Below are 26,194 nucleotides of genomic sequence, written 5' to 3'. Positions count from 1 at the left end.
GGGGGGGCCCTTCAGAGGCACTAGGGAGCATAGGCAAAGGGAGAAAATAGTATTTGGAGGGCTGAGTAAAACTTAAATACTTCTACACACAGACACACACAGCCCAGCAAGTAAGTCTGTGAAGTGCAAGGGGTGTGGAGGAGGGAAGAGGAGGTGGGGGGCACGCGCCCCTTGGATTTGTGCATGGGGCGTCACAAAGGCAGCCTGCTGCTGCGTGCTGGGCTCTGGAGCTGCGTGATGCCATGTGCCTTCCCTACAGGTACATGGTGTCACACAGCTCCTGGGCAATGGCAGCAGGGCACAGAGCCCAGTGCAAAGCGGAAGCCCACCTCCATGATGCCCCGCACACAAATCCTGGGGGCATGTGCCCCCTGTGCCTCCCCTGGGTACATGCAATGGCAGAAGCTTCCCCGTGCCCCTAGATGAGCCGTCCGTGGCTAAGACTGTTCCACAACTTACCCTGGCTTTGGGGTCCTATTCACCCCACCCCCTGCCCCTGCCCCACTCCCTCCCTCACTGTGGGGGTCTCGATATGCTCCCTGCATGCCCCTTCCGCTTCACAGACTTACCTGCTGGGCACTGCATTCCTGGCTGCTTCTACAGGCTGTGGCTGCATGTCTCTGTGCACACCCCTCCCACTCCCTGCCTGCAGACGCCCAGAGCCTACATCTGGGCTGCCCTGTAGTCCTCTGTGCTGTCACTGCTGACACTGGGAGTGAGGGGCACCAACATAGCCCAGGAGGACAGGGTACTGCAGTTTGGGAATGAGGGGCTCTGGCAGGGCTGGGGTCTGTGGGTTGGGAATGTAGGACAGCAGCAGGGCTAGGGGGTGGACTGTGGCTTGGGAGTGAGGGGCAGGCAACAAAATGGGCAGAGGCAGGCACGGGCATATCACTGCCCTGGCTCCCCACAGTCATATACCCTCCTCTCTCCCTGCACGACAAGTGTCCTCTTTTCTGAAACTGGAAATAAGGTAACCCTAAATTAAAGAAGTGACTTGCTTTCTATGTGAAACCTGCTTCTCCAGAATCCCCTGTAATTTATTAATTTCCTCAAATCCCTTGGCAAGAGTTATAAGCACTAAACAAAAGTGTAATTAAACAATTTGACTGTGTTTCATTATCAGATCCTTGAACAGATTACACTGAGAGAAGCATAATCTACAAGGGAACCTTCCCATTCTCACCACTGTATAAATAGGACTTTTCCTTCTTCAGTAGTGCTTCTGGTACAATCTGTTTACTTATTGACTCCACAGTGGGACTGACTGTATCTTGTTGTTGGCCTCCAGCATCTGACTTCACAGCTGTGTAATCTGTATAAAAAAAGAAAGAAGGAATTTGCCACTCATTAAAGAAAAAGGTTTCTGATACACAACAAAGTGAAGACATTTCCAGGCTGCAACAGCGGAAGGAGGGAAATGGAAAAAACAATAAACACATTTAAGAGCTTCAAGCTACAGACACTTTTGACTTCAGAGACTATAATCACAAAGAAAAGAGTGGCAGGGGACATGTGGTTCTTTAAAATCAAACATAAACTACTTTTGTACCAAGCGGAAGGGAATCCCACTCAGGGACAAGGAGATAAGGAAGTCTGTGCTGAGTTGGACATGGCCCTTCTACCTACTCAGCTCTTTGGAAAACTTAACTACAGTCACCAATTGAGAGAGAAGCCGCACAATGCCATCTTTACAAGGTGTCTTTTCCAAATGGGGGATCTGCATTATCTTGAAGGTAAAGGCTCTCCATAAACCATAAAAGAAACAACACAGTAATTTTGACTTGCCTTCGTTCCTGTGCCTCTTCCTCAAATTAGATTTGGATCCTTCTATGTCCTGGGTTTCCTGCGTGATAGGATCCAGTGACTTTCCTTCCAGAGCGAGTCCTATGTTTTCCTCTTTTCTCAGGGGTTGTCCTGTGATGTTCATCAGTGCTTCAGACAGACTTGCATCTTCCACTGTGCCATCAGAACTCAGTGGTTTTCCCTCTAAGGAATCCTCTTCAGTTCTTTTGAGGGGGCTCCCACAGATATTCTTTGAATCTGGGGGATCTAATATTACCTGTCCTGGGGAGGTTTCCAGGTACACAAGATGATCTTGGCCCTGAGAAGTTGTCTCCATTTCTGTTGTTACCTGCTCTTGTGCTGCATAGCCTGTAGGAACAAAAAATCATAAACTCTATTTTCTTTAATGCAATAAACAAGAATATTGAGTAGTTCCCTATTTATTTACAAACTCCTAACATAACTACTAGTCGTACTACCTCCAAAAGTGATGCAAAAATCAGACAGGGAGGAGAGAGTCTTTCAACCTGCTACTGCCATAGATGAACTGTATTAGGACAATTGTTCAGAGCAGTCTGAAATGTTCAGACCAAGAATCCTGGGTCCAGAAGGAATAGGCCTTGGAACTATATAAATTGGGCTCCAGAGCACAATGAACTCGCAAGCTATTGTCAGCTGAAACTGTCTTCATCAGATGCCATGAAGGACATGCAAATAAAGAGAAAAGCAGAGAAAAAGACAGAGAGAGAAAACAGAATACAACAGACAATGGATGGGGAGAGGGGGCAGATAGGGCCAGTGCTGGGAGAGGCAAAGAGGCAAGCACTATAAACCCATAGGAACTACATTCTAACTACTTGTTAACTATGTCTTTCTTTAGTATCAGTGTTGACTGGTTGTCTTTAATTGCCTGGAATTCTCTGGGGCAGAGATTGTTCTTTATTCTTTGTCTGGCCAGGGAATTGCCTGATGCGATGGGGCCCATTTCAATTATGGTTCTCCACTCGTCAGGAAAGAGGTTGCTGGAATTTGTGCTAATTTAGAGAACTGCTTTGCACAATCGCTTCTCTGAGGCAACTTACGGTGATAGTAGCAGTTTAAGACCCCTCTTCCCCAGTATTGCTACAGTCCCCTCAGAGCGTTTGGTGAGTGCAGGAGCTAAATTTGCAAGGTGGAACCTTGGTTTTACTCTCCACATCTTGGATGGTTCTCTACCAGAAGCCTCAGTCAGAGGCAGGGAAGGTGTATCTGATGAAAATTGGACATGCTCAGCTTAGGACAACAAATGTGTAGCTCTCAAAGGGAGAATACCAGGGCACTGAAAGCATCCCATTAGGATGATTCTGACTACCAAGAACACTTCAGGGATTCAATGGCATTCTCTCACATTAGTAGCAGGACACAGCTGACCAGTTGCACAGGTGTCACTGAAGTCATTTTGCCTAACAGGACCAGTATTGCTGGTAACAATACACCAAAAGGAAATAAACAGGACTGAGTGGACATTTTTCTGTGAAGATTCCCTATAATGGAATACTGGGTTTTTAATTCAGTACAGCCTAATGCTTGGTAACACAAAGTTTCCAATGCTTGTTAAAAAGTTTTACATTGTCCAGGGGCAGGAAGAGGGGGAAACAAATATAAGAAACAACTTCTCGACTTTGACAAAGAAAAGAAGGAATTTTCCTAAGAAAATTGGTACATTTTCTGCTCTGCTCTCAAAATAATGTATCCTGACCCTCTGAGGTCAGTGTGAGTTTGCATGGCTCTCGGTCTGGAGGAAATGTCTCACTTGTCAACCAGACCATATGATCTGTAAAAATGGCATTTGGGGGTATGTCCCTTTGCAGACTATCACCATAAAGTGGAAGGAAAAGGATCTGCTGGAACAATAAGAGGAGCAGCACCACACTATGCAAAGTACTGTTTGACTCACCTTCACCTGAGTCTTCTCTCCTTTTGGTTTCCTTGAGGCTTTCTAAAGTAGTCTCTTTCATTGCATCCGTAGAATCTGTAGATGAAAGCTTACTTCTGTTGGAATCCAGGGCTTTGCTTTCCAAGGCAGATGCACTAGTTTTCTCTTCTTTCCCAGGTTCTTCTGTACCACACTCTATATGGGGAGAGGATTCATGGTTACTGGGTTCAGCAAAGTTTGGGTAGCAGAACTAGATCAGGCCTTGCTCATATGCAACTCTCAAATCTCCCACCAGACTGAACTCCACTGGGCTCATTTTGCAAACATAACCTTATCCATTTTAAACTGAGTACAACTTGTATTATTTAGTCAATCCAAATAAAAAATCTCCATATTTAGCAGAACTTTCTTCTCTCTCCAAATCTCATATGATGGGATTCTCTCTGTCTCTCCTCTCCAATGCTGTCTTTGGTGCACGTTTCTACAGTCTGGAACTATTCAACTTTTGGAAGCACATTTAGATGCCTGCAGCTTGATCTTCCCTGGGGAGGAATTCCCCTGTGTCTTGTGTATCAAACTAGAGTTAATCAGCAGGATTGTATGCATATGCTGGGGGTGCAGGGAAGATTTTTCTGAAGTGCTCATCACAGCTTCATGATGCCTTCCTAGCTTCCTAGATACAAGTTAAGTGCATGTTGTCACAAGGACTCCAAAATGAAAAGCAATATTGTTTACTTAAGTATAAAAGTGACTATCAGGAGCTTCCTTTTATTGACCTGGATCTACAGAAATAAAATATGCATTTCCTTTAATTTTCTTCTAAGATTTTGGTTTCATTGTAGACATCTTTACAAGGGGTCATTTTCTCTGTTTCCTTTAATGCAATAAACAGGAATAAGGAGTAGTTTCCTACTTATTTACAAACTCCTAACAAAACTACTAGTCCTACTACCTCCAAAAGTGATGCAAAAATCAGACAGGGAGGACAGAGTCTTTCAGCCTGCTACTGCCATTGATGAACTGTATTAGGACAATTGTTCAAAGCAGTCTGAAACATTCAGCCTGAGAATGCTGGGTCCAGAAGGAATGGGCCTTGGAGCCATAGAAACTGGGCTCCAGAGCACAGCCCAGGCAGCAGGAGAGGAAGTTGCTTCTTACAGCAGTGTGAGACTGGTGACTGAGAGGAGAGCCTGGGGAGGGAGCTTCCCAACACAAAGTAGGTGGGGAGGCCTGAGGAAAGGCACCCTGGAAGGACTATAGTGTATTTCTTGGAGTTTGTTTTTCTTTGCCTGTTTGTGATTTGGGGCAAAAGGAGGCTGTGAGGTACGGGACAGCTGGAAGGGGAGAAGGGAGATTGCTAAGGACACTCTGGGAAGAATGCTGCATGGTCTGCTTTGGGACAGACAGTGAACAGCTTCACTAAGACCCTGGAGCTCTAGCATATTAGCTACCTTGCCCTCAAACTGTAGAGCTTAAGTGTGGGCAAAGAGCCTTGGAGAGGGACTGAACCAGAAAGAGGTGCCCTGTGTGTAGGGCAGAGAAAGTCACCTGAGTCGTCACTCTGATCTGAGGGCTGCCACCAAAACTTGTAAGCAAAACCAAAGGCATGGCAGACAAGACAGGGAAGTCACCAGTACACCAGAGTGTGAAGCAGATTGGGTGGGCCACGAGGGGATACCAAACTATGTACTGAACACCAGGCCTGTTACAGGGAGCTATAGGTTTGAGATATATGATATTTGAGAGCAGGCCCAAAAACCCACAAAGAAAAATACTACTAAGAGGCCACAAACAGGATAATTATAAGCTCTCTCTATGCAGTATGACATTGGAATGTGAGCTGATAAACGGGGATGGTACAAACTGAACCTACCTTGAACCCACTAGCATAAGTAACAGTGCTGAAAAGAAAGGTGCATGTTTGATGATAAGGAAGATGCTTCTGTGTAAAAACTGCTCAAAGCCTATTATTGTGTAGTTATAAAAATTAACAAGGCCATAGATAATAGTATAGAAATAATCTATAAAGCAGACTTAGTGCTTCAAAGACACAGCTGGAACAATCAAAGATACCGTCCTCCTCCCTATTACTTAACGTTTCAAAGCAAGCATATAGCCAAAAGCCAGTTTGAACTAATTAAGAATTTTCTCATACTAGCCTGATATCTTGGGAAAGTCCCACCTGCGCGCATATCGTGTCATGTGCACTAGAAGTTTTAACTAACCATAGAGGTTGAGTCAATTAAGTGTAAAATCTGTGACGCAAAACTGTCTATATAAACTTGGCTACTTGTTATCAAGGGGGGCTGGTTCTTGGAGGAGGTGGGCTGCTCTTTGCTGTTGTGTGCACGCTTCGGTAAAGAGCTTTGAGATAAGACCTTGCTGGTGTTGCCTGTCTCTTGCGGTCAGACAACGGACCTGGGAAGTTGGGGTTCGAGTCCCTGACAGGTTCTTTCAAAACTATCCAGCATATTTCAGGTCTCAAACAGCAGATATTTGCTGCACCTTGCTCCCAAAGCATCTGTAGTTCAAGAATTACTTTTACACTGGAGTTAGGAAAGAATGCTGAATAAAGAATAAACCAGACACAATTCTAGGATACTCAAAGAAAAGTTAAGAACAGCAACAAGCTAAAATTACATAATAATATAGCTTATAGCAAAATATCTGTTTTTTCTTCATTAGTGGAAGGCAGTATAGAGTTGCAATGTATAGACTAACTGTCACAGGACACTTCCATGCCCTGCTCCTAGTGAGTCTCGAACTTAAGGGGGGAGGTGTGTTGCAGGGCACTTCAGTACCCTGCTCCTACAAAGAGGTACAGGTGCCGGTTGCTGGGGCAACCACAGTTGGTCAGCTGACCAGAAGGGGGCAGGGCCTGACCTATATAAAGGTGATCCAGGCTGAGGCCAGGGAGGCAGTTCCCCACTTGCAGCCAAGGAAGAAGGAGCTCTGCTGGAGTGAGCAGAGTAGGGAAGCCTGATGGCCTGAGCAGCTTCTGTTCAAGGATACCGGGTGGAGGAAGCCCTGGTAGGGAGTTGAATGATGGTTAGCCAGATGGCTTAGAGTTTATGTTGTAGCCCAGGGGCTTGAGTTTTCTGTTTTGTAGTTTTATAAAACCGAAGGACCGGGTGAGGCTAATAGGGGTTGGAGGAGGCCTCATAGGGGCTCCACAGTAGTGTGGGGACCCCGGTGCCAGAGAGGGCACAACATTCAGGGGTGCACAGACCCCAGCCCTGAGAAGGGGTGCAGAGGATTGGGGCCAGGTAAGGCCGAGGCTGCCTAAGCCCCACAGGAACTTTTAGGCCCAAGGAGGGGATTCAGGGGCCAGGCACGGCTACGGCCACCTGAGCCCCAATTGTGAGAAGCCCCAGAGGGCACTCACTGCAAGACCCAAAGAGGGGATTCGGGGCCAGGCACGCCTACGGCCACCTGAGCCCCAATTGCAAGGAGCCCCAGTGTGGGCGGGCGCAAGGAAGGCCCCGAGCAAGAGTGGGCACAGGCGAGGAGCCCCAGAGTGGGCACAGGCAAGGAGCCCCATTGCGGGCACAGTCGCAGATAAGGCCCCAGTGCAGGCCTGGTTGCAGATAAGGCCCCAGTGCGCGTCTGTGAGGGCGCAGGCGATTGAGACAAGCCAGGGGGTGTCCATGAAGGTGCAGGCCATTACATGAGGGCACCAAGGGGAGAATTGACAAGACAACGTCCGGTACATTTGCGAGGCTTGGGGCGTGGTATAGGGATGGTTGGAGCTACGCGTAGCCCCTAAGGCACTAGTGCACAGAATCATCTAAGACAGAGCACAGACTTGGATACATCAGGGGTACTGTGTCAAAGAGGACAAAAAGGCAGCCTCCCTTATAAAATACTTACATCAAAGACATGGCGGGCGAGATGGTGAGGGTGCATTGACACCAACTTGACTGACATGGTAGGGGGCACTAGGAGAGATCGCGGCTGCTCCTAGGACCCCAGCCTGTGACACTAACCAAAGTAGACATAGATATGAAGAGAGAGAGAGAGAGAGAGGGAGCAAGCAAGTGAACTCATGAGCTATTGTGAGCTGAAGCTGACTTCATCAGATGCCGTGAAGGACATGCAAATAAAGAGAAAAGCAGAGAAAAAGACAGAGAGAGAAAATAGAATACAAAAGACAATGGACAGGGAGAGAGGGCAGATGGGGCCAGTGCTGGGAGAGGCAAAGAGGCAAGCAGTATAAACCCATAGGAACTACATTCTAACTACTTGCTAACTATGCCTTTCTTTAGTATCAGTGTTGACTGGTTGTCTTTAATTGCCTGGAATTCTCTGGGGCAGACTCTGTTCTTTATTCTTTGTCTGGGCAGGGAATTGCCTGATGCAATGGGGACTATTTCAGTTATGGTTCTCCACTCGTCGGGAAAGAGGTTGCTGGAATTTGTGCTAATTTAGAGAACTGTTTTGCACAATCACTTCTCTGAGGCAACTTACGGTGATAGTAGCAGTTTTAGACCCCTCTTCCCCAGTATTGCTACAGTCCCCTCAGAGCGTTTGGTGAGTGCAGGAGCTAAATTTGCAAGGTGGAACCTCAGTTTTTTTCTGGTCAGCTTACTCTCCACATCTTGGATGGTTCTCTACCAGAAGCCTCAGTCAGAGAGGCCGGGGAGGTGTATCTGATGAAAGCTGGACGTTAGGCCTGTGCAAGTCGGCAGCGATCTAATCCGGCTTCAGATCCAGCTGCTTCGGATGGCCGTGATCTGATCTGGAGCCCCGGACAGGGTTTCTGCCTCGAACCGGCAGAAGTGGCTCTGAAGCTTCGGAGCCGCCTTGGAGATCCAGCCATGGGACATTATGGGGAATCAATGAAATATCTATAACTTTCTTGTTTCTTGTCCAATTTGGATTAAACTTGCAGGGATGGTAGCCTCTGCTGAGTGCATGAAACCTGCCAAGTTTCAAGAATATTGGTGGAGGGGTTGGGGGGAACTGTACCCCAAATTCTTGAAAGTCAAACTCATGTCATGGCTGTGTGTTACACCACAGGGGGGTGAAAACTGCAGGGCTAGTAGCTCTTACTGAGGCCACAAAGCCTGCCATGTTTCAAGGAGATAGGTGCAGGGGTTTGGGGGAAACTGCCCCTCAAGCTGCAGACAAGCAAAACTCGTGCCAGGGGTGACACTGTTTGTGTTAAGGTGCAGCGGGGTGACAGCTGCAGGGATGATGGCCCCTGCTGTGATGCCTGCCAGCTGTTAAGGAGATCGATGCAGGGGGGCCCTGCACCCCTAGCTGCTGACAGGCAAAACTCGTGCCAAGACTGTGTCGGTCTTGGGGCAGTTGGTTGTCTGTATTGGTTCCTTCCTCTCCTTAGCCTGGTTTTGTAGGTGCTAATTGATGCTCGTTAAGTTGTTATATAGTAGCTAGGTTCTGTGTATTGAGCTGGACCCTGGTCCCTGAGTGAATCATGATTGATTGGTAACTGGTAACATAGCCGTTTAGCAGCCAGGCCTGCAGTAGTGTCTCCCACACCCCAAGGCGGAGACAGCCCACAAGCACCCGTGGCACAAGTTTTGCTTGTCCACAGCTTGAGGGGCAGTTCCCCCCAAACCGCTGCACGGATCTTCTTGAAACTTGGCAGGCTTTGTGGCCTCAGCAAGAGCTACCACCCCTGCAGTTTTGACCCCTCTGTGTTGTAACACGTAGATGTGACAGGAGTTTTGCTTTCCCCAATTTGGGGGACAGTTACCCCCAAACCCCTGCACTGATCTTCTTGAAACTTGGCAGGCTTTGTGGCCCCAGTAAGAGCTACCACCCCTGCAGTTCCCCCCGCTATGTTGTAACTTCTAGATGTGACATGAGTTTTGCTTTCGAGAGTTTGGGCTACAGTTGCCCCCAAACTCCTGCACCAATCTTCTTGAAACTTGGCAGGCTTCATCCTCTTTGCAGAATCTACCACCCCTGAAAAGTTCATCTGAATTGGATAGAAAACAACAAAGTTACAGATATTTTATTGTTTCCCCATTATACCCTATGGCCGGATCTCTGGGGTGGCTCCAAAGCTCTTCAGAAGCTCCGAATTGCTTTGGGAATCCGAACGAGGCAGTGCTTCGACCCAGATGTGCTGCTTCGGACCCCGAGGCGTCTGAAGGTCTCTGGATCCAAAGCTCTGTCCGAAGCCTCACACAGCCCTAGTGGACATGCTCAGCTTAAGACAACAAATGTGTAGCTGTCAAAGGGATAATACCAGGGCACTGAAAGCATCCCATCAGGATGATTCTGACTACCGAGAATGCTTCAGGAATTCAATGGCATCCTCTCATGTTAGTAGCAGGACACAGCTGACTGGTTGCACAGGTGTCACTGAAGTCATTTTGCCTAACAGGACCTGTGTTGCTGGTGACAATACACCAAAAGGAAATAAACAGGACTGAGTGGACACTTTCCATGAAGATTCCCTATAATGGAATACTGGGTTTTTAATTCAGTGCAACCTAATGCTTGGTAACACAAAGTTTCCAATGCTTGAAAAAAAGCCTTACGTTGTCCAGGGGCAGGAGGAGGGGGAAACAAATATAAAAAACAACTTCTCAACTTTGTCAAAGAAAAGAAGGAATTTTCCCAAGAAAATCGGTATATTTTCTGCTCTGCTCTCAAAATAATGTATCCTGACCCTCTGAGGTCTGTGTGAGTTTAAATGGCTCTCAATCTGGAGGAAATGTCTCACTTGTCCGCCAGACCATTTGATCTGTAAAAATGGCATTTGGGGGTATGTCCCTTTGCAGATTATCACTGTAAAGCGGAAGGAAAAGGATCTGCTGGAACAATAAGAGGAGCAGCACTACACTATGCAAAGTACTGTTTGACTCACCTTCACCTGAGTCTTCTCTCCTTTTGGTTTCCTTGAGGCTTTCTAAAGTAGTCTCTTTCATTGCATCCGTAGAATCTGTAGATAAAAGCTTACTTCTGTTGGAATCCAGGGCTTTGCTTTCCAAGGCAGACGCACTGGTTTTCTCTTCTTTCCCAGGACCTTCTGTACCACACTCTATATGGGGAGAAGATTCATGGTTACTGGGTTCAGCAAAGTTTGGGTAGCAGAACTAGATCAGGTCTTGCTCACATGCAACTCTCAAATCTCCCACCAGACCGAACTCCACTGGGCTCATTTCGCAAACATAACCCTATCCCTGGGGAAGAATTCTCCTGTGTCTCATGTATCAAACTAGAATTAAGCAGTAGGGTTGTATGCATATGCTGGGGGTGCAGGGAAGAAGATTTTTCTGAAGTGCTCATTATTGAGCTTCATGATGCCTACCTAGCATCCTAGATACAAGTCTAGTGCATGTTGTCACAAGGACTCCAAAATGAAAAGCAATATTGTTTACTTAAGTATAAAAGTGACTATCAGGAGCTTCCTTTTATTGACCTGGATCTACAGAAATGAAATATGCATTTCCTTTAATTTCCTTCTAAGATTTAGGTTTCATTGTAGACATCTTTACAAGGGGTCATTTTCTTTAATGCAGTAAACAGGAATAAGGAGTAGTTTCCTACTTATTTACAAACTCCTAACAAAACTACTAGTCCTACTACCTCCAAAAGTGATGCAAAAATCAGACAGGGAGGACAGAGTCTTTCAGCCTGCTACTGCCATTGATGAACTGTATTAGGACAATTGTTCAAAGCAGTCTGAAACATTCAGCCTGAGAATGCTGGGTCCAGAAGGAATGGGCCTTGGAGCCATAGAAACTGGGCTCCAGAGCACAGCCCAGGCAGCAGGAGAGGAAGTTGCTTCTTACAGCAGTGTGAGACTGGTGACTGAGAGGAGAGCTTGGGGAGGGAGCTTCCCAACACAGAGTAGGTGGGCAGGCCTGAGGAAAGGCACCCTGGAAGGACTATAGTGTATTTCTTGGAGTTTATACACACACGAGTACACCCACATGTACGCGCACACAGGAGCACACACATGTACACCCACAACCACATAGGAGCATGTGTGTACACACCCAGTCAGGGCAGCACATGCATGTACACCCCCACAAAGAAGCACATATGTATGCGCACACACCCCACACACATCAGAGCACATACATGTACACGCCCACACACACCAGAGCACATACATGTGCAGACAACCCCCACACACACACTCGCAGCCCCCGTTCTACTCCCCGCCCCCACCCCACAGAAACATGGCGTGGGGTGGGGGGGGAACCTTGTTTGCCTGTTTGTGATTTGGGGCAAAAGAAGGCTGTGAGGTAGGGGACAGCTGGAAGGGGAGAAGGGAGATGCTAAGGACACTCTGAGAAGAATGCTGCATGGTCTGCTTTGGGACAGACAGTGAACAGCCTAAGGCCCTGGAGCTGCAGAGGATAGCTGTATTGCCCTTGAACTGTAGACAGTACCGTTGACTGGACCAGAAAGATGTACACTGTGAGGGGGGGCAGAGAAAGTCACCTGAGGTTTCACTCTGATCCAAGGGCTGCCTTAGATTTTTGTTCAACGTGTCTGAAAATGTGATTTCTAATGGTTACACCCAGCATACCCCCATGTAGATCCTGGTCTGTGTTCTCCTCCATTTTCTTGCGTTGATGTTGTGGTCTTGATTAGTTTGTTTCACTTTCTGGTTTGATCATAAAATTGCCTTCTGTCCTCTTTCTTTTCTAAAGTGCTTGATGAGTCCCAGCCAGCTCATGCATACCATTCCCTTGTTCCTCAAGAATCACATATTGGGATAACTAAATGCCAACGAGAAAGGCAAATATAAAATAAGGAAGCAATAATTCGTAATTAAAAAAACTTGAGAGCTCCTCCCCTTCTCTTTCCTCCCTGCAAAGAGAACACTTTAAGGTTATCTAAACTGGTGTGATGCTGTTAACTTTATGATGGAATGTACTAAAATGCAACTCAGATAATGAAGTACGCGAAGACTTTGGTCTAGGTGCTATTAGCTGCCTGCAACCTTTAACAGGACCAAAAACATGTAAAACTGACTACAGATATGTTAAGGGGGATCTGCAACTGTATTACACTTATTTAATGGGTTAAAAAGGTATCTTTTGTGTTCATATATAGAGAGCATCAGCCCTTATGGCTGAGCCGCAGGGGCAGGATAGGATGGTGATTTGGTAACTTACACCATGCCAAGTAGGGCTGTGCAAAATTTTGGCAGCCATTTAATTTTGGAGGTGTTTGGGCCTGTTTCAGTGCCCGAAACACTTAATACAAAATGAAATGGAAGGCTCCAAAACATCTTTGAAACTAAACAAAACCATCTGAAATGTTTCGCAAATGTTTCAGATGTTTCAGAGGTGCCCCCGGGAATAGTCTGGCATAGCCCTGCAGCCTGCCTTTCAAAGTGCCGGGAGGCTGGGCCCAGGGTCAGTGATAACTCTGAAACGCATGCTAAGCTTGGGTCTACTCACAAAAGTTAAAATGCAGGATAATAATGCTAGCTGCATATTGCAAGAGGATGTGAGTTCATGGGTAGGCCATCTAAGAAGGAATAATGACGTATCTCTTCCGGCTTATATTGCTATATTCAGAATGATTTCAAGCAGACTCCTAGGTGTCTGGTGTGTAACCATATGAAATGTCTATCCTTGATTAATTAGTATGGTAAATATTTCTTTTGTGACTAACTCGTGTTTATGTGCAGGAAGAGACATTCTCCATATGTAATAGATGTCTCCTCCTGATTTAGTATGTTTTTCCTGCCTGTTAATCAGTTTCTTGATATGTTTCAAACTGGATAACCTCTTGTTACCGAAGAAGGTAACTCATTCAAATTAAAAATTTCTGATAACCTGTAATGAGCAGGTTTTTCCTGTCAATTACTGCTTGGGACTCTTTCTTGATTTACACAACTAAACAAATGCTTTGAAGATGCTTAACTAAGGGTATAAAAAGGCAGTAAAACAGCAAATAGCACACATGCTTCAAGAGTGAGAAATCTCTCTGACACCAGTTGCTGATGCGCCCAACTTACTCGAACTTGAAGAGAAACAGACTGCCTCTTCATCGCCTGTTTGGTGAGAAATCATCACCTTATAGCTAATTACTGGGCTTTGATTTGGTTTGGGCTCACTTGACTTGATTTTAAATACTTGTAGTAAATAAAGCCTTTCTGTCACTTATCGAATGAGGTGTTGTGTCAGTCCCTGGGCTAGTCTGGAATCCTAAGTTTTTATTGCTAACAGTCAGGCAGGGCAGTCATGGAGGCATCTCTTGCAGCTCCCCACTCTGGGGCAGAGGCAGGCAGAGCTGGAGAAGCTGCGGGAGAACCTGCAGCCGCCCGGCTGTGCCTGCCTCTCCCCTGGCTGATCTGAATCAGCGCCAAGAGAGTTGAAACTCTGAAACAGATTCAGCCAAATTGAAACGGAACAGGGATCTGAAACACCAAAATGAATCACTGTCCTCCAAAATGGCCAAATCTGAAACTGAAATGAAACACAGTCATTTTGCACAGCCCTAATGCCTACCTTTGCTGTGTTGTCTCTGTGATCAAGGGGCTTCTGTCTCACTCATTCAAATCCTTTGGATTACACAATTATACACAGAATACAAATAAAGGGAAGGAGGAGCACTTGGATAGAGAAAGAATAGATACCCAAAAAATTACTACAATGCCTTTTTAACAAGTCTCAAAGACCTTGCCCGAGGGTAGGACAGCAAGAATAGAGGATAGCAATATGGAATTCCATTTCTTTAACAAATATAAAATCTTCTCTAATGCAGTGCACTGTGCAGCCAGATAGCTGTCATGAGCACTGAAGGTTCTTGTCCTCACACATAAGTTACGAGGTATGCGAAAGTACATGGTAAAAGTTATGAGAAACTTTCCCTGCTGGAGGTTGGGTCACATCAATGATGTGCTGTAGTACAAAGTCTCTGTGTCTAGTTCCAGCAGTTTTTGCTCTCTGTACTTGATGTAAAGAGACCCACAGCAGTTGGTATGGTGCCTCTATGTCCATGCCGTCTAACAGAACATCGTACCATATTTGGAATTACACAAATGGTGGTCCCTTACAGCGCAAGCGCCCAGACTTACAGCTCTCTCCCCGCAGCTCCCAGGAATTTCAGCTCTCTTCTAGTTCCCAGCGCCTGACTCCTGCGTTGTGCTTTTTAGAAAAAACCGGAAGTCAGAAATAAAAAGCAACTCTACTGTGTAAAAAGTTCAAAACTTACTTGTCTAGATGCAGCAATTTGGGGAGATTTCTCAGCAGAGGGTTGTTACACACACACCTCCACTTAACTGCACTGCCAGCTTCCCAGAGACACTTTAGTTTTGACGTGAGAAATGTAAAGCCGTCCTCTCAAATGCACACACCCGCCGCTTCTGAATCCTTCCACTGTCAACGTGACAATGAACTTTGTACCGGCTTGGGTTGCCCGAGTGGAATGCTGGGATGTGTAGTCCCTTTCACCCTCTCTGAATGCAGCTGCATTTCTCTTCATGAATAGATCAGCCAGTGGCATTGTTTCCCATGGCAAACATGTATTTTTAGGAAACAATAGCAGAGCAGAGTGGACCTATTTATAGTACTCTAGAATTTTATAAAGCATTGTTCAATCAAAGTGTGTTCTAAACATGTCCATAAGTAAAAAAACAGAACTACAGCACAAGGAAAGCTTAAGAGATGTAAAAGAAGGGAGAAAAAAAGATGATTTATGACCAAAGACTACAAATGCAAAATCTGTCACGCCTCATAGTGTGGACTATGCATGCCATGGACTCTGTCCCTCTGGGCTGTGAACCAGCTGAATCACTGCAACATTATGGTAGCACCCCTTGCTTTCTGCCTCCTGACCTGCCTCAGTGAGCTGTGAGCAGTGTTGCTGTTAAAAAGTCTTAAGACACTGCCAAAAGGCAGATTGCTAGGCCACTATCCACTGAAGATCTGATCATGTTCCTGAGCACTTGGTTGGAGGGAGGTTTCAGGTGAGATGGCAGGGACCTTGCCTTGCTGTGGACCATGCCTATAATGGCATATCATGCCTTGGGAAGTGTATCTGCTGCTGCTGGTCATGGATCAAAAATCAGTGGGAGCTGGAGGTTTTGGCACTCCAAGCCCCAACCTCCAACCAGATCATGGTCAGTGCCTTCACAGTGAGGACCAGCCTAGAGGGGTTCCTGGAACAGGCCATGGGGTGAAGTACATCAACAACTGGAAGGGGAAACTAAACCATGGCAAAGTCTTCAAGGTTACCTTCAAGTGGGATGCCAGCAACCACTTTCTGCCATATTTTTGTGTGCAATTTGCAGCCACATGGGACATGGAGCAGGGGCTTGTCCAGCATCTTGTCCCAGTTGCCGTGGAAAGTGCTGTTATGGAAGTAGTTGAAGTAGGCTGAATGGGTGAAGCACCTGTCTGTAAAGTGAGCCAAGTTTCCTTGAGGCAGAAAGTGGGGGTGTCTCTTGCAGTCTGCTCCCCACTTTTGCTTCTGGTTGATGTCCTCCGTTGGTTCTCTTTCTACCAATGATGGGCAGCTGTTGACCATCTGATGGTGGTGACCACAAAGTGCCTCATCATCTTGAAGTAGTGCCAGGTATTCTGCAGGCACTCAGGATACTATCATTGCTTGGATCCCATGCACCAAATACATTGATGCTCAATGCCTGCACCATCATATTGTACCCCTTTCTCCTCAGTGTCTCAGGCTGGACTTCATCAGCTTTCACTCCCAGGTTTTAGCAAAAGCCTGGCACTGGTTTTTAAAGGGCCTGGTCACGTCAACAATCAGGATTTCCTTACTGTCTTCATTAGTGATAACAAGACAATGTCCAGTCTTGGTGGGCTGCTGCAGCCTGGGACCATGTGTCTTTTGTCCCTACTGCAAGAGACACCCCCACTATACTGTATAGACTCTAATAAAACCCAAACACATTTCTGTTTGTACTTCATCCTGGGCAAATGTAGACTGCATGTTAAATGCAATGCATCAGACTCTTCTGCCATCCTTCAACAGTGTGTACCATTGCTGTCATCTAGTTCCTACTGTGTGAACATTCGCTTAATCCATGTTCACTAACAGAATATAAATGCTGCAGGACACATAATGATGATAAAGCCAGAAGGAATCATTATTACCTGGCATTACCTGGTCACTGCAACCTGACAGACATCTGACTCCCCAGGTACCTCTGCACTTTTACCTGCACTGTTACAACCCCCTTTCCCCCCTCCCCTGACACCTCCACTGCCATTTTCACTGACTGCCTTTCTTGCCTGCATTGGGTGCCAGGCCAGCCTCTGGCTTCTTTACTATTCCTTCCATCCAGGACCAGGAGACATATCAAATGCAGGTACTTCCTCAGCCTGACAAAGGGTTTTTCAACCTGAAAGCTTCCAAAGAAATATTTCTCTAACCATTCCTTTTTTTTCATAATGAACATACAAACATAAAAACACAGGATAAGCCATCACACACACCACAAGTAACATATATCCAACACAACATCTTTACTTCTTGCTGTCAATTCCTTTATAACAAGAAAGGCTCTGTGATAGTTCCATTTGGGTACTTTAGATGCTGCTGGTGCCATTGCTGTTGAGCCAGCTACGTTATTTTCACCTGCAATTGTTTACAGTGGCGGACTGGACTGAGGCTGTAGGGGAGGAGGAGCCTCACTGGGGCACACCACTGTGTTGTGCAGAGGCCCCAGTGCCAGGAGGGGCGCACCTGAACACACAGTGTCACCTGCCCATGTCACGAGTTTTGCCTGTCACCAGCCAGAGGTGCAGGGCCCCAGAACCCAGAGTCCCACTGCACCTATCCCACTGAGACCTGGCAGGCTTCGTTATCTCAGCAGGGGCTAGCAAGCCTGCAGTTTGACCCCACTGTGGTTTCAAGTGACAGGAGTTTTCCTCTCAAGACTTTGGGGTGCAGTTTCTCTGAACCCCCTGCACCTATCTCCTTGAAGCTTGGCAGGTTTCAGGCCCTCATAAGGGGCTACCATTCCTGCAAGTTTAATCTAAATCAGGCCAGAAATGACAATGTTATAGCCTGTTTCAACCTTCCCCATTATATCTTATGGACAAAATGTCGAAAGGCTCGAAACGTGGAAATGTTTCCAGAGAACAATATGGAACAGCTGTTTCGACTTGAAACAAAACACTTTCCCGTCGAACTGTCAGTCAAAACAGAACACTTCCGTTTCGCACAGCCCTAGTGCACACTGCTCCTTTATTTTCGATTTGCTACCAAAGGTGCAGAACAATATTGTGCTGCTTGTCTCCAGCAGAGTGGGGTGGGGGAAGAGTTAGGGCCAGATCCAAGTAGTGTCTGTAAAACATCTCTAAATGGTAGGAGGGCACTCTAAAGGAGATCCTTTTCCCACCTTCTTGAGTCCATGAAAAATTGTTACCGTCGGAGAGAGCTTGCTTCTTTTTGTGACTTTGTTTGTCCAATTTAGGCTTAAAACTTAAGCACATTGCTGCTTTTTTCAGGAACTTGAGCTGGCTGGAATAAGATCATGCTTAGCCTCTGGGAAACCACGGAGCAACATGGCGGGGGCAGAGGCGGCACAAGCTCGTCCTGCCGCCTCTGAAGCGAAAGCCTGTCCGGCCCCCGCCGCCCAGCCGGTTCGGTAGGACCTGCCCCATGCCGGAGGTCCGCTCTGGGCTGCTCCACGCCGCGCCCGGGAGGCTCTTTTCACTGCGCCCGCTGGAGGGCAGCCTCGTCCAGGCCGGGCTCTCCCAGCCCTGCTCCTCGCCGGGGGCGGAGCCGCAGCCGCTGCCCGTCACAAGCGGCGCCGGGGAGCAAGGGCTGCAGACGCGACGCCGGCCCGGACTGTGCACACCTCCACGGCCGCAGGGAGGGGAGAGGGAGACGGGACCGGATCGGACCGAGGAAGGTCCGAAGCCATGTCACTCGCCCACGCTACGCCGCGGGTCCCTCTGAGGCCGCGCGGCGCCCCCGTCGCTGAGCCGAGCGCCCCACAAGATGGCGGCCCCAAGCCAGGCGCGGTCGAGCCGGGGGCTGCCAGCACTTCCGGCCCCCAGTGCAGCGGAGCGGAAGTACGCGTTCTGGCTCCGCCCTCGGCGGAACGAGCAGGGCGGGACTACAGCGGCACGGAAACGGAGAAGGCGGAGATGGCGGCTGGCGCGGGCTACGATCTGCGCTCGCGGCAGCGGCCCCCGGTGGGGGAGGCGGCGGCGGCGGCGGCGGGGCGCTGGGCGGGAGACGGTGCCTCGGCCAGGGCGAACCTGCCGAACACTGCGCCCCGGCGCGGGATGCCTGACGCGCTGGGAGGTGAGCGGGCGGGCCCCGGTCCGGTCCGGTCCGGTCCCTCGCTGCGGCTACCCTCAGCCCCGTACAGGTGGCTGTGACTGCCCTTACCTTCCTTTTCTTGGCGCGGCGGCACCAGCCCCTCCGCCAGCAGGGAAGGGCCCGAAGCGCCCCCGCCCCGAGCTGCGGGAGCCATTGTGATGGCAGCATCTGCCCCGCTGCTGCCCCCGCCCCCAGTCTGGCGGCCGGTGCTGCTCGGAGCTTCCTGTGGGGTCGCTGCTAAAAATCTCTAGGGAGGTGTCAGGGAGCTCCCCCCACCCTGCGGAGTTTTCCCGACTGTGTTAGGTGGTAGTCCAGCCAGCGAGGTGGCAGAGCGGGTGCTGCATCTGTAGAGGTGCAAATTGGGGCTTGGTGGAGCTGCAAATGGTTTCCCAGCTATTGCTTGGGGGGAGGGGTGTAGGCAGCAGGTAGGTATGAAGGGAATCATCCCCTTGCTCTCTTTTCTTGTCAGTCACACACACAGCTGGTGCACCACAATTGATCAGCCCCCATCACATCCCTCCCTCCCTCCCTCCTTCCCTCCTCCCCCTTGCACCACAACAGACTTACCAGCTGCACACAGCTCTCCTCCTGGCTTATGTTTATCTGCTACAGTATCAGGCACATCAGGCCGGTTTCTGATACAGTCCATTTTCTTTATATCGGTGCTGATCCAATATTGGACCAGCATATCGTGCACATGCACCTGCACCTTTAGCCAAGAGCGTTCTGCTACTTGTTGCTTTCTGCAAAGAAATTGCCTTCCTCCAAGCTTCTATGTAGAGAGACCTTTGGTTTCACAGTCCTTTGAAGTCTAGTTATTTCCTGATGGTTAGGATAGTTTCATCTGTGCTTAGTAGAGTGGAGTTACCCTGCAGTTTATCTTTTTTTTTTTTTATTCCTGCTCTCTCACAAGATTGGCGATTTTGCAAGGGATTTGTGTGCGAGGAAATGAATTTCTTAATCCATTAATGATGTAAAGGGAAATTGACAATGCACAGATTGTGATTGCTGGTGCTTTAGGATTGAGATGGGGCAAATTTGGTGTATGATTAAACATGGCACATTCACAAAAGTCACTTGCACATGGTGAGCAAAAGGATAGGATTTGGAGTTTTTCTTGGATCGTATTGCTCATTCAGGATTGAATCCTGCCTGTTTGTTTTTTGTTTTTTTTTACTTTAGGTAAAGGCTTATTTTGACTTCTACATCCACAGTACAGACCTCTAGTCCTTGAATTAATGGACATCCTCTTTGTCGAATATCCATTACGGAGGGATGAGGGATGCTTTGCCGATGGCATTCAAACTTACTTCCCAGAAAGCTGGGAAACTTTGGGGCCTGGGGATCCTGGGATCATTTCCAGGGTCTAGATTGGATTGTGTCATAGTAGTTATAGATGCTTGTGCTCCTGTCCACTGTACCTGTTTGCCTTTTTTTATACACAACCTATTCTATTTCCACTCCCCTTCCTCTTGGCTTCTGCTGGTACCATGCTCCTTTGCCTTGGATATACCATTCACTTTGTCTTCCCCATCCCACAAATCGAAAGCATGTGAACAAACTGCTCGAGGGTCTGGTGTGCCTGTAGTGGGGGAGGGAGGGGAGGAGTAGTTTAATAGTATTCTTGAAGGAATGGAATGGAGGGCTGAGGTGTTTGGGAGAAAGAGATGACAGCATGGTGCTTGGGCTTGTTATGCATTTAACACACTCTTTGCTTTAGGGAGTGAATATGCCTTCATCAAATTGACTCGACCCAGCATAAGAAGTTTTCAAAGGGAAGGTAAGTAGTGATTTCTACACCCAGTGGAGGAGCTTTTCACTCCTTGCAGTCTAATACTATTGAAACACAGATTTATAGGGAGTATAGATCAGTGGTGAAAACAGGGAGTAGGAACTGGGGGATGGCCTTGGTTCCCTTTCCAGTTTTACCATTGATTTGTTGTATAATCTTGCACCTCATATGTTTACCTTTCAAAAGGGAAACAGTGGTCTCCTATCTTGTAAGGATTTGTGAAGATTGATTGATTCTCCCAGCAAGGGTGCTGTTGGGGGTGTCATGCAGTGTTAGCATTGTTAAGTGTACAAACAAGGTTCTCAAGATAAACCCATAGATTTCAATAGGAATGCATGGATTTACAAACCTTCTGACCTGTTGCAAGCTTTCTGAGTTTTTTTTTGCAACAGAAAAATTACTCTTATTTTTCTATAGTCAAGTAAACAAGTGAAAACTAAGAGCTGGCATTTTTAGAGGGGTGTCTTGAGTCTTAAAAGGAGTGTCTTAAGTTTAATGAGGGGTGCTACTGGTACATAGCACTTTGAAATTAACAAATAAAGGAGTCTGTAGAAGTGCATATGTTCTATCAAGTGCATGAGATTGTAGCAGTACTTGGCTGAAGGTATGAAAGAAGGGTTGTGAGTGAATCTGCTTGTGTTTCTTGGTTTTGGAGAAAAGGTACGGTGACTAAATATGATGACAATATCTAAACAAACTAGGAAAAATGAAGTAGGAAACCCACTTACCTGGCATGAACTGAATCACATGTGGAGCTTGTGAAAAGACCACTTCCACTCTATTCGTTGTATACAGTTACATTTTGTGTGATAGGACTGCCTTCTCTGCATCATGAAGTATAGACTTCTACTAGTTGCATGATACTGAACGTGATGGGTTAGTGTTTTTACTTCATTTGCCACATCCCTTGTTTCTTTCTAAAAAGACATATTCCAAAACTACCCTTTGTTGGAGAGTTGGAAAGGAAGCTATGTCTAATGTATAAGTGGTTGTGGATTCATAGCTTTTGTCCTGAGAAATGTATTGGTCGCTGCAGTAAAGAGAACTGCACATGTGAGTGTAACTACTTAATTTCCTTCCTTTTTTTTTCTGGCTGTGTTAATCATCTTAGTGTTCCTTGTCTTACAGAATATTCTCTCTTCAGTGAAAACAGAGATTCCAAAATGTGTGAATCAGGTTGGTTTAAGTTTAACACATTCTAGTTTACTTACTACTGAATCTTGCTTGTTAGTGCAGTAGTGTCAGGCCTTGAGAACAAAATGTTGTTGCTGGCTGGACTTTGGCTGCTGTGTGAAGAATGCCAAGGGGTTGGCTGTTCCAAGTGGATACTGTTGATGATGTTAGTAGAATGACTTTTCTATAGTTTCTTACAAAATACAGAAAGAAATGGGCCTCTCTGCAAACTTGGGGGGAGGGGGTGTGGCTTGTATGAGAGGATGTCCATTTCCAGAGCTGTGTTTAAGATTCCCCTGTGAGCAAAATCGAAACTCAAAAAAACCACCCAGTTTCTCAAGTTGAGCTTGGTTTCTGCTTAACCGCAAACATTGCAAAGGCTGCAGGAAATCTGATTAAAGCTGAGAGTGCTGGCAAAATCTTACGAGTGCATATATTAGTCCTAAACTAAGGTGTTGGTTATATTTAAACTAGTATTCAAAATATGTGAGAGCAGGAAAATGTTAAGACTCAAACATTACATTAAAGTGTATTTTCTTGATCAAAGAACAATTTTGCTCTACAGTAGAATTGTTCTATAAATATCTGACTAGTTTCTAGTCAGAGTATTAACCTTTTTTTGGTTCGGTGTTAGCATGGCAATGATCTTATATTCTACACATCACTGGCATATTCCGAATAGCTCCCTTTCTCCCCTGGTGCCAAATTCTGTTGCTGATTTAGGGTGGATGTCACTCCTATATGTTTCTAACACAGTTAGGAGTGGTTCTATACAGTAGGTTCTGGAGTCTGGGGTAGATGAGGTATTGCTAGGAATAGCCAAGCATATAGAAACAGTTTGGGTTGGAATTTGCTTCCTTTTTTGACAAAGTAATATCCTATTCTCGGAAAAGCAAAATGTTGCCCCTTCTGGGGGAACATGATACCTGCTCACACTGATGGGTTTTTCTCTCTCTCAGGCAGATTGTGTTACTACTTGGTAAAATGAGATGGTAGTTAAATCCATATTTTCTTCCACATAGCAAATAAATTTGCAGATGTCTGCATCTTCCCTTTCTTTCTTGTCTTACCTTATGTATTAGGAATATAGCAATAACTGACTAACAAATAGCAGCTTGAGGTAGCAAATAACTTCTTTTGATTGAACCTTTTAAAGGGCATTCTTGTTGTTTCTTAAAATGCATGATGCCAAATTTAAAAAATGGAGGGAGCTGTTACTATGTTGTGCCTTCTATATAAGTAGTCTTTCTTAGAGATTTATGTTTGCCCAAATTTACCCCCTCGTGGCCTCATAGGTCTATTCAACCTGAGTCCAAGGAGATTTCACCATCAGCTGTTTAATGTTATAAAGTCCTATGAATTTTTAAGCTTTGATTCATGTTGCTGTTGATGTGGAATCTTTCTTGCCACACTTCAGTGTGTGCTAAAAGTAAACTGGATTTTTATTAATCAAACCATCATGCCAACTCTGTGTAGCTGTAACTTTTAATATAATAGAATTTCACATATTTCCTATTGTTTTGGCATGTTCTTGTAATGAGCGTATATAAAACAAGAAATCTGCTAGCGTTGGTGCAAGTTGTTATAAATGATGTTTTCTTTTTATTTCCTTTTTTAAAAGAAAAACAAGAAGAGCCACATGATGCACACACAGGTATGCTGTGAAAACTTACACGTGAATTATTTTTTAAGAAATGTAAGAATTTTAGAACAATATTAACAGATAGGGAAGGCCAAAAAGTACAACTCCCCTCCTCCCCCCCCTTCAAAACCATAAATATTTCAGGACTTAATTCACATACACCTTCATGTAGATAATTTTAATTATATAAGCATGTTTTAACTGTATAAATATGCTCAAAAAGAGAGGCTGCATGACTATACCTAATAGTGGTGTTTTGTTTTGGGGTTTTTTGGGTACCAGTTCAAATATGAAAACAAGTCCCTGGTGCACAGTAGTATCTTCATGAAACTTGATTAAAAAATCAGTAAAAAACACTTGCTTTTATTAATTGAGCTACTCCCCAGCACTGCTAGATTTCCCCAATGAAAGTCAAACACAGTTGCCTTGTTTCAGGAGAGCCAAGAAGTAAAACTGATTGCTACGGTTGCTCCGAACATGGTGAGTATAGCACAAAATAGGCCACATAAATTCAGTTTTAAAAAACGTGAATACATGAGCAGTTTATTTTAACTTCCTCCTAGACTGTTCAGTTTTAAAAAGTGCTTTTCTCATGGCATTTTTCTGGAAGGTTGTGCATTTGGCCTATGATACCTAATGTTTTAAAGTGGATAGACAAAATACAAAAGGCTGATCAGTCGCTTTTTAATAAAGTTTTGATAGGACTGACTGATACAGTGGCTGTTAATTCTAGATGTTTAAATTGATGGAGCTGTAAACTAATAACTAATTATTACAGTCATTTTCTTACAGATAATTGGGGGAGAGCCATCCAACTTATTTTTAATCTCGCAAGATTTTTAAAGTTAACTAATGTAGCTAACTTATTTTTAATGCTAACTTACTTTGCGCTGGCTATAGTCTAGGTATGATTTTGGAAGCCCTAATATATTTAAACAGGGTGTGTGGAACACTAGAAATAATGACAATCTCTCTTCTTAGTAACTTTGTTAAAAAATCTGGACTAGGGTCCCCTGGACAAAGCAAAATTATATTGTCTGTTTTCTTTTTTTTGGTAATTTTAACTGCCTATTTAAATCACTGATGCTTTTCCAATGGGAACAGTCTTTCAGTAATTTAAAATGTTTGAAGTGCAGAGAGGAAGTGAGCAGTATAAAGCTCAATGTGCAGCCATCTAGCAAATTATATATGAATTCTCTTGGTTTTTGAGCCTTTAACATTGTGAGGGCTCAGACTTTTGAAAGTTGTACCTTTTTTCTGCATGCTAATAAGTTGCTGAGTAACAGTCTTAACCTAAACTGGCTCTGGTGGCATCAGCAAGCCAAGGAGGTTGCACTGTATAGGGAGTTTAACTGTTAACTATATCTATGCTAGGAAACTGTGAGATTACTCATTTTTGCCTTCCAACACTCAGTTAATTTAAGCTTTCTTTAAAAATAAAAGTAATTTGAGAGCAAGTGATTATGGATAGCTATGTCAGCTATTGCATTTGAATCTAAATTTTCTAATATGGTTTGAGATTTAAAAAAAGCCCCAAGCCATCAGTTACCAAACAAAACAATAATTGATTTGGGAAGAGAGATTAAACTTGTTGCTTAAGGACTTGAGCCCATCTTTGTTAGAGATAAAGATGGGCTCAAGTGTGGGAATTGGTTTATCATCAGCCTGACAGCTGTTTGAGTTTTGTACATTTTCTTGAAGCATCTGTCACTGGCCAGTCCTGAACACAGGATACTTTACACAATTCAGATTTTTTAAAATCTGAATCAGTATGGTGATTCCTGTGTTCCTGTCAGATTTTGTTCACCTAATCTGTAAACTTTGTCCAGACTAAGTTTCATGGAGTTGAAAGCCCATGGGTTCAGTAATAGGTTGTAACTTTTTTGTAAAGTATCTTTTAATATAAACCACATCTTAGCATTTTAGAGTTTAATATAAATGGGGTTTGGGAGTGAATTAGCTTGCAGATGAGAAGGAACTCAGATGTTCATTTAAGTTCTACCATGGAAAGAAGTAATGCAGAAAAGCTCTTCTAGATGGTGGCTGCAGAATTGACTGAAATTCTTTGAAAGGATGGTGAGAAGGCTGGTAGATAAGCTCTGCCATTCTATTTGACACTTCCCTCTTCTGTTTGAGGTTACCGAGCATGGTATAAAATGTGCCTGCTCACCCCATGACTTCCTCTTGTAACTTGCTCTGTGTTTATCATGCTAGCCCCCTCACTGCACATTAGGGGTCTGCTCCACGTAGTGGTACGTGGCTCTTTCAGATCACTTCTTTTGGCTTGCTCCTCTAGATTGGTATTACAGCATTGAACTTGGTTGCACCCTTACTGCTGAACTTTGCTTCTTCTGGCAGTTAACTAAGGAGAAGTGCAATATTCAAATAGTCACATAACTTGGCAAAAGACAAATACTCTACTGAATCTTCTACAAGCTTTTTACTTTTGTAACCCTTGTCCCATGGTTAGTTTAGGCCATAACAATCTTGGGTCAGGAACCCACATTATTAATTCTGTAATGACAAGCACACTGATAGCTCTGTAAATAAAATAGTGAGCTCTGTGACAGACATTTCTTTTGTCTTTACATAACGCATTGTTTTCACAAAAGATTCGATGGAGGGAGTTGCAGAGGAGGAAGCG

At 45.5% G+C, this 26,194-nt stretch overlaps 2 protein-coding genes across 5 annotated transcripts in view; one reads left to right on the top strand and one right to left on the bottom strand.

Moving 5' to 3' along the window:
* LOC109286963 (torsin-1A-interacting protein 2-like) overlaps positions 1-15,906 on the bottom strand; it is a 22,189-nt gene extending 6,283 nt beyond the window's left edge. For 3 of the 4 annotated variants that reach the window (XM_019501790.1, XM_019501792.1, XM_019501789.1), the window contains exons 1-5: positions 14,858-15,906; positions 12,216-12,408; positions 3,722-3,895; positions 1,789-2,154; positions 1,187-1,306 (exon numbers count right to left, since the gene is read on the bottom strand). In XM_019501790.1, the coding sequence (XP_019357335.1) occupies positions 1,187-1,306; positions 1,789-2,154; positions 3,722-3,895; positions 12,216-12,249 (694 nt within the window). In that variant the 5' untranslated portion in view covers positions 12,250-12,408; positions 14,858-15,906. The other variant, XM_019501791.1, reaches the window with a different exon arrangement.
* A 1,934-nt stretch (positions 15,907-17,840) lies between these two features.
* The window catches only part of LOC109286962 (torsin-1A-interacting protein 1-like), a 29,620-nt gene continuing 21,266 nt past the window's right edge, over positions 17,841-26,194 (top strand). The window contains exons 1-5 of the mRNA XM_019501787.1: positions 17,841-18,925; positions 20,664-20,723; positions 21,864-21,911; positions 23,530-23,562; positions 23,986-24,030. Coding sequence (XP_019357332.1) covers positions 18,538-18,925; positions 20,664-20,723; positions 21,864-21,911; positions 23,530-23,562; positions 23,986-24,030 — 574 coding nt within the window. The 5' untranslated portion in view covers positions 17,841-18,537. The remainder of the gene's footprint in view (positions 18,926-20,663; positions 20,724-21,863; positions 21,912-23,529; positions 23,563-23,985; positions 24,031-26,194) is intronic.

This window comes from Gavialis gangeticus, unplaced genomic scaffold (assembly GCF_001723915.1).
Source record: "Gavialis gangeticus isolate Ggan-Ray unplaced genomic scaffold, GavGan_comp1, whole genome shotgun sequence".
Lineage (NCBI taxonomy): Eukaryota > Metazoa > Chordata > Crocodylia > Gavialidae > Gavialis > Gavialis gangeticus.
This window is presented reverse-complemented; position numbering and strand designations above follow the sequence as displayed.